General features: G+C 34.6%; 1 protein-coding gene across 3 annotated transcripts; it reads left to right on the top strand.

Annotated features, from left to right (window-relative positions):
• Positions 1-83: 83 nt before the first annotated feature.
• Positions 84-19601, top strand: LOC117327379 (zinc finger protein 708-like). 3 transcript variants are annotated; one of them, XM_033884325.1, is made up of 5 exons: positions 84-187; positions 1527-1616; positions 2207-2348; positions 2960-3328; positions 13118-19601. In XM_033884325.1, exons 2-5 carry the CDS (start codon positions 1581-1583, stop codon positions 15541-15543), a joined length of 2973 nt encoding a protein of 990 aa, XP_033740216.1. In that variant the 5' UTR covers positions 84-187; positions 1527-1580; the 3' UTR covers positions 15544-19601. The 3 variants fall into 3 exon arrangements, with proteins under 3 accessions (XP_033740216.1, XP_033740217.1, XP_033740218.1); XM_033884326.1 differs by lacking the exon at positions 13118-19601 and adding an exon at positions 4753-11061; XM_033884327.1 differs by lacking the exons at positions 84-187; positions 1527-1616; positions 2207-2348; positions 13118-19601 and adding exons at positions 4231-4391; positions 4753-11061 and having other exon boundaries at positions 3226-3328.
• The last annotated feature ends 709 nt before the right edge of the window (positions 19602-20310 follow it).

The following is a 20310-nucleotide window of genomic DNA, read 5'->3' as shown; positions in this document are numbered from 1 at the left end:
GTGTATAATTAGTATGATCAACATAAATATATTTGGCAATATGATCCGGGCGGAACTTTTACATGGGCTAGATTTTCATTAGGGAACCACCCACCAGTCACTGCCGCCATATTGCTGGCGCAGGTGCTCGTCAGATAAATGTCGAGCCTGTTGTTTTCTTAATTGTGAGGAAACCATCTATATTTTGGTAAGTTGTTCATGGCACGTTAGCATTATAGTGCAGGGTATCATATTTTATCAAGAAATTGCATTTAAATGCCAATTGGTCGCTGAATTCCAATAGTATTATCCCAGTTTTGTGCGCCGCAATGGACGACGCAGGCAAGTATTTATTGACCGCACGTAGCTGCTGGAGTGATGATTCAAGGTCGATCAACCGGTGTTCACTGTATTTCATACCGTTATAAAATTTTATAAGACCTGTGGTACAATGCGGTTCGTTATCGCGTGTTTAAACACTTTAATCGTTTAAAAAAAACCGTGGCAAGTGGTTGATGCTTGTTGTAAATTGTGTTTTATTAACATCAATCAGGGTCCCATTAGGGGCATGTACAAGATAACTGACAGTAGGCTGAGTAGCACAGGGACATGTCTAGTGCTATATATCTAGTCTTAAACTAGACATGTCCCTGTGCAGTAGTGAGGCAAATATACTCTTCACAGAATATTGCATATTTCGAAAACATGCATTGCCACTGGTTGACAACACTAGTACTCCTAGTCCTAGAATATAGATCTATAAATATTAACATTAATTTGATAATGCCATTGGCCAAGCTGATTTGATATGCAGAAGTTTTCATAATGAAATAGCAAAAGACATTTCCATTTTTGATGTAGACAGATATGAGAAATTAATTTGTGGATTCCGATTGAATAAAATGATGTATAATGTATTCCTATATGGTATGTAGGCCTAGTGATGCTGGTAAATTCCAATATCAACATCATACTCTATATTGTCTACTGTACACGGACAAAAATACCTATGTATATCGTGGATAGTGGAATTTAAATCGGTTTACACTATTTTCAAAAGGAAAGCTTTCAACTATAGATAAAATATATCAAAATCAAATGATGGATAATCAGTTCGAGTTGAAATTATCAAATAACCAGTTGTTGCACTTGCACATGATCATTTGATAAAATGTATTTACAATTGAATTTCATAATAAATAATCATGTTAAGTTAAAATTATTGAAAAAAAATAGATCAATATTTTTTAATAATCAGCCCCTCAGTTGAAATTATTACATGATTTGAAACAGTTTCATTCGCTGACGTTTTTATTACTGACAGCATCCAGCTGGCAGTGGTAAAACCCATACGATATACTGCGATATAACCGTAAACCTTACACGATCGATCATGATCATCAGTTTTGAAATGACAAAGGTTATTGAATCCAGTATTGACGTTCTATTTGTTTTCACAATGGAAGTGTTATGATATATGCTGCAATTATAATTAATTACCATGCATATGATCACCATTAATAATTTACGTATACATAAATTTTCAGATCTGGAGTGACGTCAAAACTAACAGATTTTGGCTGGAGCCATAGCCTGACAACATGGCTGACATTTACAGGAGTGACATTGAAGCACTGGTGTGTATATATATATATCATATATTTAATAGTAATTATATAATAATTATGTATATATTTGCTTTATTGTCCATATAACATTTATGTAATAATCACCATAACTATATATACTGTATGGTAACATGTATGTCAACTCTCATGACCTTCCCAGAAAGCACAAACCCAAAAGTTGTTACTGTAAAGGTCGTTTGACAGACCAAATGAAAAAGTAAAGAATTACCTTATATCTTTGTAATCGATTGTCAAAAATCAACATTGGTATGATTATTGATTAATTACAGTACAATTCTGGGCCAAATTGTTAAAAAGGTGATTAAGCAGTTAAACAACGGAATGGGTCGGAGTCCTGTGTATTCAAATCCAAATTAATAGGCAATAAATAAACTGGACTGAATGAAGTGTTTCTGGTGTTATAAATGAGTTTAATAGCAATATATCATGATGCTTAATCAAGAAAGCAAATGCCATCCATTTGAAATTTGCTTCATACACATTTCTTGTCCAAAAATTGGTTTTCCACTAAAATTTGCAAAGATATTTTGATAAGCATCACATTTAACACTATACTGTAATGGGTTATTTACAAACAGTGTGAAAAGCTGAAGCTGGCAGGTGAAGAGTCCCTGATTTTAACTGCCAGTATATCGGAGGAAAAAGTGACCCACTTCGGCTCTAGTGTCGGCGTACTGTACGCCAGAGATATCACTGACACTTTCCTCCAGTTCTGTAAAGGTAAGATATACACTCAATCTATATTATTAATTCAAGTGTCAGTGTATTGTGTCCATATTTTCATCTGTATGCCACCGTCTGGAAGTCTATAAGGTACGTGTAAAGAGTTTTAGCATTTCAACTTGTGTTGGTTTCAAATGAGGTAATTGTGTTGAAATACAAAATTGTTTTTTCTTGTGGCAACATTTAATTATTTGAAGAAAAAAAATGATGTAGAGGCAAGAGCCAATATTTATGAAACGTATTGGAATAAATGATTATTTGTAAATATACAGTCTTATATAGGTGTAAGTAACTGAATGGTACAACAATTCAACATTTATCTGATGAGCTTAATTTGTGAAATGAAAATATAAAATAAGATATCAGTTGACTAGTAGAATGGTTCAAAATCTACTTTCTGTAAACAATGTTGTAAAATATTTTCAACCTCTTCATTGATACTGGAATGAAAAGGTTTAAGTATTTAAAATTTCTGATGATTCAAATGTTGCTAAAATGTTTTATGATGATAATGGACAATTTATGTGTAGGCAAATTTCATCATGTATGTATTAGGAATTATATATGAGAAACTTCAATTATTAACGTTACATGTTTTCATCATTCAGACAATTACAATGTTTCTGATGTCCAAACGACTCCTGAACGTGTAACAAGAGCCAGCGTCGCCCGTCCAACAACATCTAGACGTCCTAGACGAAAGAGAAAAGTTCCTGCTACATATAAAGACAGTTACGAAGACAAGGACGATGATGATTTTGCAGATCCTTTAGAAAGTGTTGGGGGTGATGATGATGAAAGAGATGAAGACTACAGTGTAGAGTTGGTATCAAAAACCAATGAACCAGAAAAGGACGTCAAATCTAAAACACCACTGAAGAAAATCAAACTGAAGTTATCGTCGGTGAAAGTAGAAAGTGTAGAAGCAGAGGGCAATGCCATTGAGACGGTAGACGATAGCACCAAGAATGGAGAAGGTAATTACATACTTTAAGCATTATTTGACTTTTCAGTCATTAAAAAAAAGAAACTTGAAATCATTGTGTTTTTTAAAAAAAAACACAAAAATACTTGGAATTATTGTGAGTGTTCAGACAAACAGTAATTCATTGTTCAACAAATTAGCTGTATTTGTTTGTGATATCTTCATAAACATAAACACTATCAATATTCACATCAATATATAATAACAATATATATTTAGGTATAGAGGTCTACATTAAATTCTTGGAATCAATATAATGCTCATTTCACAAATAAAATCATACGCTATATAATTAATGTAGATATTGACTATTATCATATGAATTTTAACTGATGTCTTGAGTAATTTGTCTCTTGATTTTCCTGAAGACTTGAAATTGAAGGTATATATATAGCTAACAGTATTTAACTCTGGACAATTTATTTTGAAAGCTTATAAAAAAGATGACAGTTTTGCAGTTTGGATTTTTTTATTTTATATCACAGTTTACACTAACCATCCAAAAGTACACCTTGTCCAGTATTTTCCTTTGTCACTTTTTCTGACTAAAGCCAATTGAACTAACGAAATCCACTTCATTTATTGATACACCTGTGACTGTGTATTGGATTGGATTCTAAGATAAGAAAATGAAATATCCCTACAATTATAATATTAGAATATAGATACAATACACCTAGTTAAGTCAATAAGATGTACTGGTTTTTCTCAAATAATCTCATGAATTGAACAGTATGTTTTGCATGCTCACATAAATAAGTACTTATGGAGCTGAATGGACAAGATTTTATGTGCATTGACTGTGCAAGATTTTACATAGATATTTTGTAGTTAGGGACTTCGGGATGTTCATTGCCAAAACTAATACACTATGGACAACATTGTCTTTTTTAGAAATACATCACTTTCAATTGTGACAAAATGCATGTTGGATGCTTCATATAAACTAAAACAAGAAATGTGTCGTAACGTTTTGCCAAATTTATCGAGATATTACAAGGTGTTTGGAAGACCAGGAAAGAATTTATCCAGAAGTAAAGCCAAAATCTGCTCAGGTGAGTTTAATCAAATTGTATGGTTCTAGTTATCTCCCTTGGAATATAAAAATTAAATTTGGTCTAAATTGTTCATATGCTGCATCCAAAATGAGTTTTTGTAAAAATTACCATGTTTTAAACTGATAGATGTTTTGATAAAATGATATTGAGCTTTCTCTTGGCAATAAACAGCGATGAACATCCTTTTTTAGGCTGTTATACAAATATTGTTGCAAAAATGCCTACTTAAACCATATCTATATCATGGTTTTTAAAGGAAGCAGATCTGTTTCTGAAAATTCACGAACATTACAACATCTGAATTTTCAAAAAAATGTATTGATATTTTTTCATAATTCTTTCGTTTTTCTTTTTACAGATGAAAAAGCTGATGTGTACACATCTGACACAGAGGAGGGAGTTCTGGAAATCGCAGAACCAAGAGAAATGTTTAGTTGTCGTTACTGTTCATCAAGGTTTAAAACTATGGCAAAATTACAAAAACATCTTCCTACTCATACAAAATTCAATAAAAGACATTCATGTCCACAATGTGATAAAGAATTCACCACAGCTAGCCAGCTACAAAGACACAAGGCTTCCCACTCTCAAGATAGACTTGTACCTTGTGACCTTTGCGATAAGAAATTTAAAACAATAGAGAGTGTCGCCAAGCATAAAAAATTCATTCATCAAGATTCAGCGAAGATATCAGAAACTCTCGATAAACCAAAGTCATTTGACTGTGATACTTGCGAGGCTTCATTTAAAACTAGATTCAATTTACGACGTCATATGATGGTTCACATGAACTCTCGTCCATTTTCTTGTGAAATATGTGGCAAGAATTTCCGTGGCGCTGACAACCTTGCCAAGCATCTTGTCCGACACAGTACAGATAAACCATACAAGTGTGAGGATTGTAACAAACAATTTAAAAGTAAAGGCGGACTAAAAATACACCACATCGTGTTCCATGGAGATAAAGGTCTCAGTAAGATTGAAGGTGATAGCTTCAAATGTGCCATATGTGGGAGGGTGTGTGGATCTTATTATGCTTTAAAAAGTCACATAGCCTGTCACAAGAACGATGAGAAAGTCCTGAGCAAGTCAGGGAAACTTGTTGAAATGAATGATGGATCTGCTGACATAGAAGATTCAACTGAAGATTTGTCATCGGGGATGGAGTTAGATTCATCTATGGAGATGTCGACCCAACCAATGGATGAAAAGTTTGTTTTTGAAACCATTGGCACAGATCAAGAAGATGGACAAAATCTGAGAACAAGGGCCAAGAAGAATCTGCTGAGCTGTGATCAGTGTGATAAACAGTTTACTTGTAACAGGGACTACAAGAACCATATGAAGCACCATGCTGGTCAGCGTGTCAGTCACGCCTGTGATCTGTGTGGGAAGGAGTATCTTAACATCACTGCACTTTACCGACATCGCAAGCTGCACGACAAGGATGGTACCTATACGTGTAAAGCCTGTGGATTGAGGTATAACAGCATGGAGAGTCTATGGAGGCATGCTAAGACACATCTGGAGGATAAGCCATTCAAGTGTAGCGTCTGTCATAAAGGATTCATTGAACGACGGAACCGTGATTCACACTACCTGACCCACACAAAGGAGAAACCCTTCATCTGTGACCAGTGTGGGAAGGCCTTTAGGACTCAACAGCAAATGAAGAATCACCAGGGCATTCATACCGGAGAGAGGCCATTCAAGTGTAACACATGTGGTCTGACATTCAGACTTAGAGACACACTCAGAAATCATAAATTAGTCCACAGCGATTTTAAGAAGTTCATGTGTCATACTTGTGGCAAGAGGTTTCACCGACCTGCTCACTTAAGAAATCACCAATCTGTCCACATGGATGTGCCGGAACACGTTTGTCAGCACTGTGGAAAGGCATTTAAGATGGCAACCTCCCTGAAGACCCACATGGTGGCTCACCACATGACAGCTGAAGAGTTGGCACATTGTAACTTTAAAACCCACAAATGTGAGTACTGCGGAAAAATATTCCGAGAGCGCCAAGACCACGACCGACATTTGCGGATGCACACCGGTGAGAAGCCTTATGCATGTGAGTTGTGTGGTAAGGCATTTTCTGATAGCAGCAACCTACGCACTCACGTTCGAAATCATAAAGGAGATAAGTCGAAGGCATGCCACATCTGCCACAAATCATTCATGTTCAACAAGGACCTACGCAAACACATGCTGACACACTCGGACAACGATCCGCAGCCATTGTATCAGGATATGACTGAAAGGTTACACAACCCTAGTATACAGAACCAGATGGTCGTCCAGGATACCATGGTGGCTCCACCTATGTCTCAGCCCATCTTGCAGCCACACCCACAGCCTCTCCCCCAGCCACACCCACAGTCTCTTCCCCAACCACACCAACAACAGCAGGCTATGTCTGTCGCTGATCAAGAGGCATTAAACACAGCATATGCTGCTCTCAGCTTTCCCCAGCATCTGCAGCCACTCCCCCCAGTAGCAGTGACACATATGGAGTCCATTATGCCATCATCATCTCACCCTGTTACACACCAGACATGGATGACCATGTAACAAGATATCTTTTGTATGTTTTGTATATATATGAAGAATTATATTTGAGATATATGCACTACATTGTATACAAAGTAGATATACCAAAACTGCTTATACTTTTGTGTGATTGCACATTGAACTACAGCACAAAAGTTTAATTTTTTTTTACCTGATTTGAAATATACTTGAATTTAAAAAGTAAAAATCAGAATAATATTATAATTTTTAGTTGTAGAAAGGCCAGATACTGAAATTGAATGTTTTAAATCTACGAGTAATCTATTGATATTACTGTACATGTGCATATCATGTATAATGTAAGGCATATATATAGGGGAACAAAATGACCTGACAATTGGTTAACATATTGATTACAGGCGAGTGATCCGTATTCATATAGGGAACCATATACTGGTATATAGAAAGATCGATCACTGAAATTGAGTGACTACCAAATTGGTGTACCAACTTTATCCCCAAATAAGCCCCTATCCACAAGCAAGCCTGTTCTTAAGTGATACAGAATTTTCTGAATCTTCCATTTGAAACAGTAACCAAAACATGATTCACAAATAAACTATCACCAATTCAACCTGTAGAAAACAAATTCTGCACAAGAGGGAGGAGCTCATTTGAGAAAAAAATATGGTAATGTAATAGTGTAACTGATAAGTTGAAGGAAGAAGCGTGTACAAAATAAATCTCCGGTTATTTATTAAGTTCAATACTTCAAGTCATTTTGGTCTTACTGTATACATATATATAATTATATATACAGTAATTATATCATACTTCATCGTGTAGTGCATATTTACATGTACATATGATTGAAACAGTAATAAGTTCATACTGTATCATGCTGTAACATATGCATGTTAATATTGTGTAGGGGTATTGTTAACTTTTACATATATATATAAAACAACTTGTATATATACTCTTGTGTCTAAATTACAGTGAATGTACCTATTTATCATACATTTTCTGTATGTGTACTATAATGTACTGCCAGTGGAAAATCTAGTCTTAATAATTACTATATGAATATTATGCAAGTTTCACACATTTATAACTGTACATGTATGTACATCTTGTTTCCTAATTATATATACATATATATATATAATTACATCCCATATTTATGAATGTGAGATCTCAGTATTCTCAAGGATGAAATTGTTCAGTACTTATACTGAATTCAGTATTTTGGAAATATTTTCTCCCAAAGATATATATACATTATGTGTGTCATAATTTGGTATTTTCAAGATTAGGACATTTATTAAACTTTTTACTCCTTGTATAATGTAATGTGTTAAGTCTGATAAAATGTATATTAGAGAATAACATGAAACGACACATTTTGTATACATAGTGGTATTTAGAAACTCATAACCAGTATGTTATTTCCAATAATATGCATATGAATACCGTATGTTTAATTTATAGATTATATGACAATGGAAATGAAATGGAGAAAATGATAGCTTTGAAGAACATTTACACATTTATATATACATGTATATATAATCTATCCACACATAAAGTTTAAATTTTACATCATAAAAAAAATGTATGTAAATATTTTTCCTGTACGGATATACCCGGTTATTTATAATTTGTCAATTTTATAGGATACTAGATTCATGATTGATACACTTTTTTTTATACACTGTGCTGTGAAAAATTACCAAAAACTGCTGATTTTTGTGGGTCTCTGGTTTTTTTTTGCCACATTTGCTTTTTGCTTCAGTTATGGTCTTAAAACATCAGGAAAAAGATTTGGCGGTATTTTTATCTGGTGTTAAATTCATTTGTGTGAAAACAAATGACACAACTTATTTTAAAATCACAAAATATTACCTTTTTAATTTAGAAATAAAACATCACTTGATCAATTTTATGAAAAGTTCATATGAATGTAGCATCCATTTGATATAAATTTTCATTACTATTTGGATTTTTCTGTTAAAATAGGATATAGGCCTTTCTTTATTCAGAAAAGTGTAAAGGTAAGAAAATAGAACTGGTACTGGTGTACCCAACGTTAACCCTGTCTCAGAAATCCTGAGTTTGTCACTTCTACATATATACATATCCATGTGCCATTGATAAAAGATTTACTCTATACCACGCTTATACAACTGTATATTAACATATTCTTATGGTATATCTGGTATCAGAGTTTGTATAATTACATTTTCATGTTGACTTTGGAATGGATTTGATAACATGCACAAAAAAAAACAAATCTTCATATATATTTTCACATGTACTGTACATGTCACAGTGGCAATTTTTCATATATTTTATTTATTTTCATTGTGTACTAGAAATTCCACTATCTGAATGTAGTACAATAGAGGTTCATACCAATAGAGGTCCATGTCCTAAATGCCATTAGTGTGCAGAATTTATCACACTGCATTTAGTTTTAATACTACATGTATATAATCTCAATTTTCAAAAGTTTTGATTTTTGAGCAACAGCATTCATGTTGAAGGGTCATTCACTTCAAGTATAATGTGTTCATTGATATTGAAACAAGCAGTTTAAAACGTTAGTTTATATGTTGAAATGCAAATTGTTATAAACTGCTGATTAGCTAGTCATTATTGCACAAACTATTTTGGAGTGGTCTCTTGCTTTAAAGCTTCAATCAAACAAGGAAAGGAATTCCAGTGATTTCTGCATGATGTATTGTATGTTATTTTACATATAAATGTGGGGCAGTGGATTAAGGTGTCACTTTAAATAGATCATATACGGGGTGGTGGGCTGAAAAACAATTAAGATTAATACAGCATTGGTGTCTGGTTGTGGTTACAAAAACTAAGCATCCCCTCATGTACATGTAGCAATACAAATGTCTTGACAGGTAATGTCATAAATTTTTTTTTAGGATGTACATGTAGTAATATGAATCCCACCACAAGAATTTTTTAAGTTTTGGGGTAAGCTTTTGGAAAGCTTGTAAGTCCAAAAGTACACGTCTAACGCCCTTCAAATTTGGTTTATACATTCATTAGATATCTGATAGTGATGTTATGGCAAAATCATGCAGACAAAAATTATAATTTTTTCGAATTTTACCATTTTGTGAACTTAGTTTTTTGCCACCAAAACCCACTTTAAAGTTTTTGGAAAACTTGTAAGTGCAAAAGTATACACATGTCACTCTTCTATTTTGGTTTATACATTCATTAGAGGTCTAGGAGTGAGGTTATGTGACAATTTCAAAATGCGTATCCATACATAAAAAAAATAGCACATAGTGTGATTTTGCTGCTGCCGGTGAGCTTCGCTATCATTGATTGTACTTGTATGAATGTCTGGACAGGTAATGTCATAAAAGTGTTTGTTTTTACCGGATTTCCTTCAATATCTTGAAATGCTTCCCATCAAATCTTCCTGATAATAATAAGCTTATTATTACACTGCTGCTACTTACTACATGAATGTACCTAGAGGGGACATACTTGTTAATTTTAATTACCTATATATACCTACTTATCTGAATTTCTTCTGGAATAAATGAACTGTCAAACTTTGTTATTTTCAAACTCTGATAACTCAAAAATCATGGATTTAGCTTGATGTAAAAATTCAGTTCAGACTTTAAAGAATTAATTTAACATATATTTTGTTATATCAAAACATTTGACAGTCAGAAAACTATTTCAAAATCAGAATGGATATATAGCTGGACTATGATTCCAAATATGATTGCCAGTGTTCTTATATAACCTGTAAAAAAACTCTACTTCATTATTTTTAACTTCATCAGTGAAATGAATCATAAGTAATTATAGCCCTTAGATGTTAAAGAATCAGTGTCTTCAGCCTTTTAGAATATAATTATGACTTAAGAGAATTGCAAGCAATATGTAATTGGTTGAGTATATGTTGAAGTTGTGTGTTGTGCACAATTGATGTTTACTACATTGTGTTTAATTTTAGAGTGCAATTTTACACTGTGCTATGTACGTGGTACTTAAATCAATGTAGATAATTATATTATTTTATGCATGCACGTATGGAATAAAACCAAACACTGTATTTGCTGAATATTTCATTTGTATGTCAAATAAATGCATGCACATCTTCTATTGTTTGTGATTTTGTTACCCTATTCACTGGTTTGTCTGGACTTCCGCTAGTTTAAAATACATCAGTTTGTGATGTCATTATGTAAAATGCTCTTCATCACTCACAGGAATGATGAAGTTTCATTGAACTGATAACTTTGATTCATGAACATTGCCATAGGGAAAATTGATTTAATTATTTACGGCCCAGTTTCCACAACAAAAAGGATAGTATATTGAATACAGATTACTCAGGACTATATAACTATTGAATATATACTCTGGATAGGATAACTTATTGAATACTGTGTACTCTGGATAGGATAACATTGAATACTGTGTACTCTGTATAGGATAACATTGAATACTGTGTACTCTAGATAGGATAACATTGAATAATGTGTACTCTGGATAGGATAACATTGAATACTGTGTACTCTAGATAGGATAACTTATTAAATACTGTGTACTCTGGATAGGATAGCGTATTGAATACTGTGTACTCTGGATAGGATAACGTATTGAATACTGTGTACTCTAGATAGGATAACTTATTGAAAAAGGTATAGTATAATTCTCTGTATGAGTAGGATTAATATTGAATGAATATATAGTGTACTATATGTGGAAGGATATATGATAATTTTGAATACTATGTACTATGGATAGGATCACTTATTGAATAATTTATGCTCTGTCTGAAAGGATAACATTGAATACCGTGTACTCGGTTTTGATAGTATAGCTATTGAATATATGTATATATACTTTAAAAAGGATAACATTGAATACAATGTGCTCTGTCTGGATAGAATAATTATTGAATACTATATACTCGGGTCAAGATAAAGTATTGAATACTGTATACTCTAGATAGGAAATCGTATTGAATATAATGTACTCTGTCTGGATAGTGGATATTATGATTATTGAATACTATATACTCTGGATAGGATAACGTTTTGAATACTGTACACTCTGATAGAACAACTTTGAATATAATGTTCTCTGTCAGGTTAGGATATAACGTATTGAATATTGTGTACTCTCACTGGATGGCTATAGCTAGGGTAACATTGCATACAGTGTACTCTGGATGGATAGGATAATGTATTGAATAATGTGTACTCTTCCTGGAAAGTCATGGGAACATAAGACTTTTTAGCATAACGTAAAACACAGATAAATATGGTCGAATTGATACACATTACCATTTTTATTGCTATACTGTGTACATTTATACTACAAAAGAAAATACATGCATTATACGTTACATACATAAATAGTCTGGATAAATATATATGTGGGATATAGGATAAATACATATAGTCAATGAACCCAGCAATAAGTCGTACAGACTGTAAACCAGTTACTAAGGATACATAATGTAAGATGTACTATTTTAATGTAAACTTTATTTATTTTACAACAATTTCGAAACAAGTTATATATATTAATCACGCTTGTTGGCCCGTATGGAAGCGCGCGAGGGTTCTTATAATTACTGTCGGAGTAAATCAGAGTACCCGGGGGAAACCTACTATACGTGGTCGGGCAGGTGACCCCATACCTTCTCGCGTCCGATCGGGGAATCGAACCTCGGCCGCCTAGGTGTAAGGCAAGTGTGTTACCACTATGCCACGTGCACCCGACCACTCTTTTTTAAGTCACGTTCACTTAGCAAGGTTATGTACTACTGCTTCTGTTGGTAACAACAAGTATTCCAGTGAGGTCTGGATTATTACTTCATCATTACTGGTAGATATCGTCAAGACAAATGTAGTAGTTATGACACAGTGTCCATATTAAACATTACTAATCGACCGTCGTTCTTTCGGAGAGTTGGTTAAAATTTCCGGAATAACTGACGATAATTTTTACATTGTGTATCTTATAGTCCTAATTTGGAATGGCCTTACCATAAAGGAATCCACAGGCGGATTCATTGTAATGTTTAATAAAAAAAAAAAACGACGTAATTAAAATTTGAAATAAGAAATTGGGTTTTAACGTAAACAGTATTTAAACCATATATTAGATCATATTGATAAACGTTACTGTATATGTTTTTTCAGGAGAGGCTCGACGTGATACGCGATCTACTGCCAAGGGAGTGAACTCTCACAAATGTCCTCACTGCCAGGCTGCGTTTGAAAGTTACTTGACTCTAGTACGCCACGTTAAAGATCATGCCTCCAAAACCAGTCACCCGTGTGTGAGATGTAAGAAATGTTTCACCCGGAAAAGCGAACTTGACAGACACATGGCATCACATTCAAAGGATAGAGGAATCAACTGTGACATATGTTCTCAAAAATTCAAAACTAGAGATGGAATGATTCGACATAAAAAGAGAATTCATAAAGTTAATATGACGAAAAAACCCGTGCCAATTCCAGTTGGAAAGATTTTAAATGTTAATAAAGGCGGGAAGAAATACGGATGTGAATCCTGCGACGCCGCCTTTAAAACAAGGTTTAATTTAAAACGTCATATGTTGACACACACTGACGAACGTCCCTACAAATGCGACATTTGTGGTAGGGCGTTCCGTGATTCAGACAACCTTGCCAAACATATAGTACGACACACAAACGAGAAGCCGTATAAGTGTGACCTTTGTTTCAAGTCATTTAAGAGTAAAGGCGGACTGAAAATTCACGGCATAATTTTCCATGGAGAAAAAGGACCCGGTAAAGGCAATTCGGAATCGTACAAATGCAGCATCTGTGGAAGAACGTGTGGGTCGTATTACTCTCTCAAAAGTCACGAGAATTGCCACAAAAATGACGTAAAAATTCTTAACAAGAGTAGGGAGCTTGTTGCCACCGAAGGAGAACAGGAGGACATTGGACCTGCACACTATATCGAGAAGGAGGAACCTCCTTTCGAGCCTGTTCAGAATCAACCCAAGGCTGGACGTCCTTGGTACACGTGTGAACGGTGCGGAAAGCAGTTCACAGCCCTGAGAAACTATCGAATCCATATAAAGAATCATGACAATCACAGAGAGAGTCACGCGTGTGAAATGTGCGGTAAGGAATACCTTAGTCCAGTGGCCTTGTACCGACACAGGAAGCTACACGACCGGAAAGGCACGTACATTTGTAAAACGTGTGGACAGAGGTACAACACTATGGAGAGTCTCAGGAGACACGCCAAGATACACTTACCTGAGAAACCCTATAAATGTGACGTATGTCACAAGGGATTCCTCGAGCGACGAAATCGAGACTCTCATTATCTCACTCATACGAACGAGAAGCCGTTTATTTGTGATCAGTGTGGAAAGGCGTTCCGCACGCAGAAACAAATGACCAACCACGCCGGGGTTCATACTGGCGACAAACCGTACAAATGCAATATCTGCAACGCCACCTTCCGTCTCAAAGATACTCTTAGGAATCATAAAATCATCCATAGTGCTTTTAAAAAGTTCATGTGTCATACTTGTGGGAAAAGATTTCATCGTCCTGTTCATCTCCGTAATCATCAGTCTGTCCACGCAGAACATCCCGAGCACATGTGTAAACACTGTGGAAAGGGGTTCAAGATGGAGTCTTCCCTGAAAACACATATGGTCGCTCAGCATATGAGTGCAGAGGAGCTGGCGTCGTGCTCGTTCAAGACGCATAAGTGTGAATATTGCGGCAAAGTGTTTCGTGAGCGACATAACCACGACCGTCACATCCGTATCCATACCGGTGAAAAACCATACGCTTGTGAGATCTGTGGAAAGTCTTTTGCCGACAGCAGCAATCTTCGTACGCATGTAAGAAACCATAAGGGAGATAAATCCAAGGCGTGTCATATCTGTGAAAAATCGTTCATGTTCACCAAAGACCTGAAAAAACACATGATGACACATACGGGGTCATCTTCCAAGCATACACATTACCCTAACCCCGAGGTTGAGGTAGACTCTCAAAATCACACTGTGACAGTGCATGTTCCGGCTCCCGATTCCATGGTGGTTAGCCACCAACAGCTCCAGCAAATCCCGCCACAACATCAGCATTCCGTTCCGCCGCAGGCAGGTCTTCCCTCTCCACATCCGATACCGATTGTTGAACCACATCCGGTTTCTCTTACCGCTGTTCATCTTGTGCAACAGACAACACAACATTCTGCAGCTCTTTCGATACCACATGCTGTACCTCATTCAGCAGCAATGAAAATTCCTCTTGCCCAGACTTTGCCTTTGTCAGCTGTGTACTCGGTACCGCAGACATCTCAATCCACTCATCAGTCACACTCCCCGGGATCCGCACTCTCTCCAATCACCATGCACACACAACATCTGCCCCACCCGCCTCCCCATCCTACACCACACTCTTTGCCACCTCCAACCTCGCACGAACAGGAAGTTTACAATGCCGCTTACGCTCTCAACTTCGCCCAGCACATAGCGCCGCTTCCGCCCGTGTCTGTACCTTCCATGGAGTCCATGATCCACAACCCGTCCATGGCCAATCAGCACCAGACATGGCACAACATGTGAAGTTTAGAGGCTACACGCAACCGCTGGGTCGCGTACCCTTTCACAGACAAGGTCCCTCTTTTTATATTATTATCAAGATTTATGCGGAGAAAAAAGTCCATACTAGTAACCGTCCTCATAACCTTGGCTGTTGCAAGGATGCTGAGCTCCGTAGAAACAAACAACCGATTTAAGTGCGAGTAGTCCATCGCAAATCGGTTAATGCAATTTTCTCGTCGAAATCCCACCTCCAAGTATTGTTTTTTAGGATTTTTTGGGTGTTTTTTTTTATGTTTTTCAAATGCTGCCTACTACCCGAAGGATGTATTCTACTTTTATATGTTTATTGTTAATTTTGATGTGATTACATTAATATCAAATGTTCAAATTGCTTGTAAATCTCCAAAGTTTTCCACCTTTTGAATTTACAGGTTTTATTTAAAAAGTAACTTTTCTGGGAATACTTATTAAATACTACGTTCAACTTATTCTCAATTTGATTTTCATATCTTGTAGATTTCGCATCTTTTGGAACTTCCTTTAAACGTGAATTTAAATAACAAAATTATAATTACATGTAGTTTCTTTTTATGCGATATCGATTATATTGCCTCAGTATTCATTTTGAAATAAGTTTACGAATCATTTCGCTATTACTGCCCATTGAGTATTATTATCATAGCTTCTCTTTAAGGTAAGAAAGTGGTGGTGTCAGATCTTTTGTACTTTGAGTGGATCATAAACGTTGGTTATGCTGAATATGTCTTCCCAATGAATGTCAATGCAAATTCGACATTAATTTGTTCGATTACTATAGCACTAATGCCATATCGTTGTTATTGTTTTCTCATTGTGAGAATATGTCCGTTGTGGTTGTATAATTACGCACCTTGTACCTACAGAGAATAATATGAATCTATTGTAGATCTCTTTGCTGTACATTCGTTACCGGTGCTACTTTACACATTCAATAGGTTTAACTAATTCTCAAGTCTACACAATTATAAAAGGCTCCTTTATTATATAGGTTGTTAGTTTGATCTTTTAGCTTGTTTTCGTTATTGACTGTGTTTGGTTATGAACACACATTGCAAACAACCATTATACTATACTGTAGGTAATCGTTAGCAGCCCCTTCATAATTGCATATACTTACATACTATGAAAACTATATACTATATATTAATTGTATGTTTAATGACAGATTCCTATTAACTGATATATCTTGTAATAGATACATTGCTTATATACTCTAGTCGTCATCAGACATTTGTAGGTCTTAGCCGTGTTACATTGTCTCGATTTTTTGCCGAATCCGTTTACTTTTAACATATGATGTTTACACAGTTTTGGTGTCTATGGATTTAATTTTCTTTACACTTCATATAATTAAGAAAACAAAAGAACAATTGCATTTTGTCTAGTCCACGAATTTCTAATATAGGTGAAGTTTGACGAAAACGAAATTATATTCTCTATAATGCCGAACAAATGAACACAGTATGATAGAAAGGTATTTGTCGATTGTTCAGATTGTTACAAGTTTACAAGCAAATAGAATAAACTATTTGTCAAAATCTAAAGCTTAACATTTTCTCTAGTTTTGTTTTCAATATGTATATATATATATATGTATTTAATTCTTCTGCTTTTTTACATCATTAACAAAAGGGAATAATAGCACCCTTGGGAATACAGCCTTAATCATAACAGCATAGTAAAGGTATTGGAAATAGAATTAAGGGGGCTCTATATTTTCCCCATGTCGCCAATACTGTTATCGTGTTAAATGCTGTCTACTTCTTTAGTCTGTATACTAAGTATCAATGTCGGGCTAAAATGTTGTAAATTGATGACACCCTTGAAAACACTACACACGAAACAAGAAAATTCAACATATATTATGTAGGATAGGATATTTATATCCTGTAGAAAATTATACCAATTTTCTTTATGCAAGACTTTGTGAATAGGGTCATTGTTAAATACATGAATAATTCGCATCATTTCTCGATTAACAACTTAAATCTCACTTCTGATCAGCTGTTCGAGATTTAAAATATGAATATAGCATAGAATAACGTTGCGTTCTATTTAACGGTTCATTATCACGTTCCCTATGATTGAATAGCTAATAACAAAATATAAATGATGTTGAAAATACTTTGATCGGGATATTGCTTTCACCTGAAGATTTCTTCATGCCTAAGGTCATTCTTTGTGATGAGTAACAATACGTAATTTTAGATTGCAAGGATAAATTGTATCACAATTACCTTGTATTGATTTGAGAATATGATCTAGTGTTTTAACGTAAAAAACGCTTTTGTACATAAGTACATGTTTTAGTTTTAGTAATCTGTTAACTTATCTTTTATGTATTTTTAACTGGATACAAATAAACCTTCGCTAGATTGACTGGTCATGTAATAAACATCTTAACCATTGACTATCTCGTTTCTATGGCTACATTACATCGCAGATCAAGGTTTTGTATTCGTGCCAGTCTATATATATATATGTATATGCTTATTTCTTTTTTTTATATTTCAGTTAGAATACGATTTTAGAGTGAACTGATGACTATCCTGATATCAATATCTGTATTATAAGGCCACTGGATATCTCAATTATTGTTACGTTGCATAAACGTTTTAGGATATCGGTGATTAAAGCAGTGCATGACGTACGGATTACTTTGTGGTATAATTACTCAGCTGAAGTCATTTGTCCCTAATGTGATCACCAATTAAAGTTATAGCTCGTTACGTGTTTATTTATACACAAGCCATTCCTAGTATTAGTCATTACTTGTAACCAGGGTAACACGTTATCATTTATTTGATGCAAAAACGTTAGTTTTCATAGTAACAGATTTTTTTACATTGGGAGTCCTGTACAGGTATGTAGTGTTTGAATTATGGTACGTAATACGTTTTACGTATGCAATTCTAGCAGGTTGTATTAACAAAGACAGATGGAGACAAAAACTGGTTGATGGTAAATGAATGTTAAGATAGCTGGCTATATATATATATATTCATTGCAAGTATACCATAGTGTTTACCGGATTTACCGCTGGGACCAAATTTAAATATAAGAATTTGTTTTTTATCAACAAACATATACACTACATCACATTTTTTTAGCCACCCGTAAACTTATTCTGATGATATTCGTTTCTGTGTTTGATAATATTCACCCTGAATGTTTAAGTGCATGGCGTTCTTTTTATGCACCCGTAAAATTTGCAGAGAGAATTATGATATAGCGTCGTGCGTCCGTCCGTTCGTCCAACTCGGAGTAAACTGTTGTTTGTCTGGATATCTTCCCTACATTTTATCGACCTATATCTTTGATATTCGGTATACATTATAATCATGATATGCACTTGTGTTTCCCTGAAACGAATTTTGATTCCACTATTTTTGCAATACCCTTTTATTCATTTCAGTATTTGATTTCTTGTCTACATTTTTCAATGGATTTCTGTGTAACTTCGTAGGCTTTTTAATCATGTTATGTTCTGAGAGGCATTTTGATTCGACTATTTTGCAAAAGGTATTCCCACCTTATTTTCTTCCTTTTTTATATAATTACATCCTGTCCGATCTCCTACTTTTTCTACAGGCTACGGATTTCTTTAAAACATATTATGCATTATGATCATGATTTGAAATGGTGTAAAATGATTATTTGTATTCCTCCAACTGTTAGAAAATTGAACAGTTATCTTGTAGTGAAAGTAAAGGTAGATGTTAAAGCATGCCACCTAACAACCCAAAAGGTGATTCGAATCTAATCTCAATGTCAGATAGTATTTAGCACTATGTGGTATTCGACGGGCGTATATTGTTTTTGTAATTTTATTTACTGTTTGTTATATGTAACACCAACTTGGTGTTGGTTTTATCTTCGCTACTGTAGTATCAAGTGAAGGTTTACTGCATGCTCCATTCGCATGTTATTTACATTTAGATCACTTTAACTATATGTATACAAAGTAATAGTGATGCAATGTTTTTATATGACGTAGTATTAAAAACTACCAGCTTGATTAATAAAACGTGATTAATAAACAAATTGTCGTGTTTCATGTCAGCTACAAGACACCATATTGTATATTCCGTTTATTTTTGTATGTGATTCCGGAATGTGTTGGTCTGTATGGTGTGCCGCATACAAGAAGTAGGTTACTGCTATCTTGATCGTAGTCAGATGCTTAAAAATGTGTACATTTATATATCATTCACATTCGTAAGGAAAAGATGACTATCTTTCCGATAGCCATATTCCTGTTATCATATTTTCATTTATTATTGTTCCTTGTGGTAGAAATATTTTAATTTTATGAAATTTCCATGTTAATATAAATTTTTAATCGAAGACTCAATGAAAACTGGTGAATATAAAAGATCTTAAACGAGTTTTCATTGATTGAACGATTTTTATTTTTTAATTATTTATTTTTGTTTGTGAGCCTTGCCGAGCTATAATGAAAACTTTAGGACAATATTTTGTTGCATCAGTGTGTAGTAAACATACCGGCCTATTGTTATTAAGCTATCGTATGTCGTTTTTGATATATGAAATGGACTTTCTTTGATTTTGATAAGTTGAAATATGAGAAAATGCGAGACTTTTCTTTCATACTATAAACTATATTCCTATACCAGTTCTATACTTTGTATCTGTTCGTGGTGTGAGGACATGGACGAATGTCTGTCGTTGTATACACCAGTTTATCCTACCTACAGACAACGTCTTGCTAAAACACGTTAGTATTGA

This window comes from Pecten maximus, chromosome 5, assembly GCF_902652985.1.
Source record: "Pecten maximus chromosome 5, xPecMax1.1, whole genome shotgun sequence".
In the NCBI taxonomy this organism is placed as follows: Eukaryota; Metazoa; Mollusca; class Bivalvia; order Pectinida; family Pectinidae; genus Pecten; species Pecten maximus.
Note: the sequence above shows the minus strand (reverse complement) of the source record. Positions and strands in the feature narration are given on the sequence as shown.

Excerpts from the sequence above, each read along its gene's own strand:
- LOC117327379 (XM_033884325.1), top strand. The coding sequence starts at position 1,581 with ATGGCTGACATTTACAGGAGTGACATTGAAGCACTG. Across the intron at positions 1,617-2,206 it reads GGAGTGACATTGAAGCACTG|TGTGAAAAGCTGAAGCTGGC; the intron begins GTGTGTATATAT and ends ATTTACAAACAG. Across the intron at positions 2,349-2,959 it reads TTTCCTCCAGTTCTGTAAAG|ACAATTACAATGTTTCTGAT; the intron begins GTAAGATATACA and ends TTCATCATTCAG.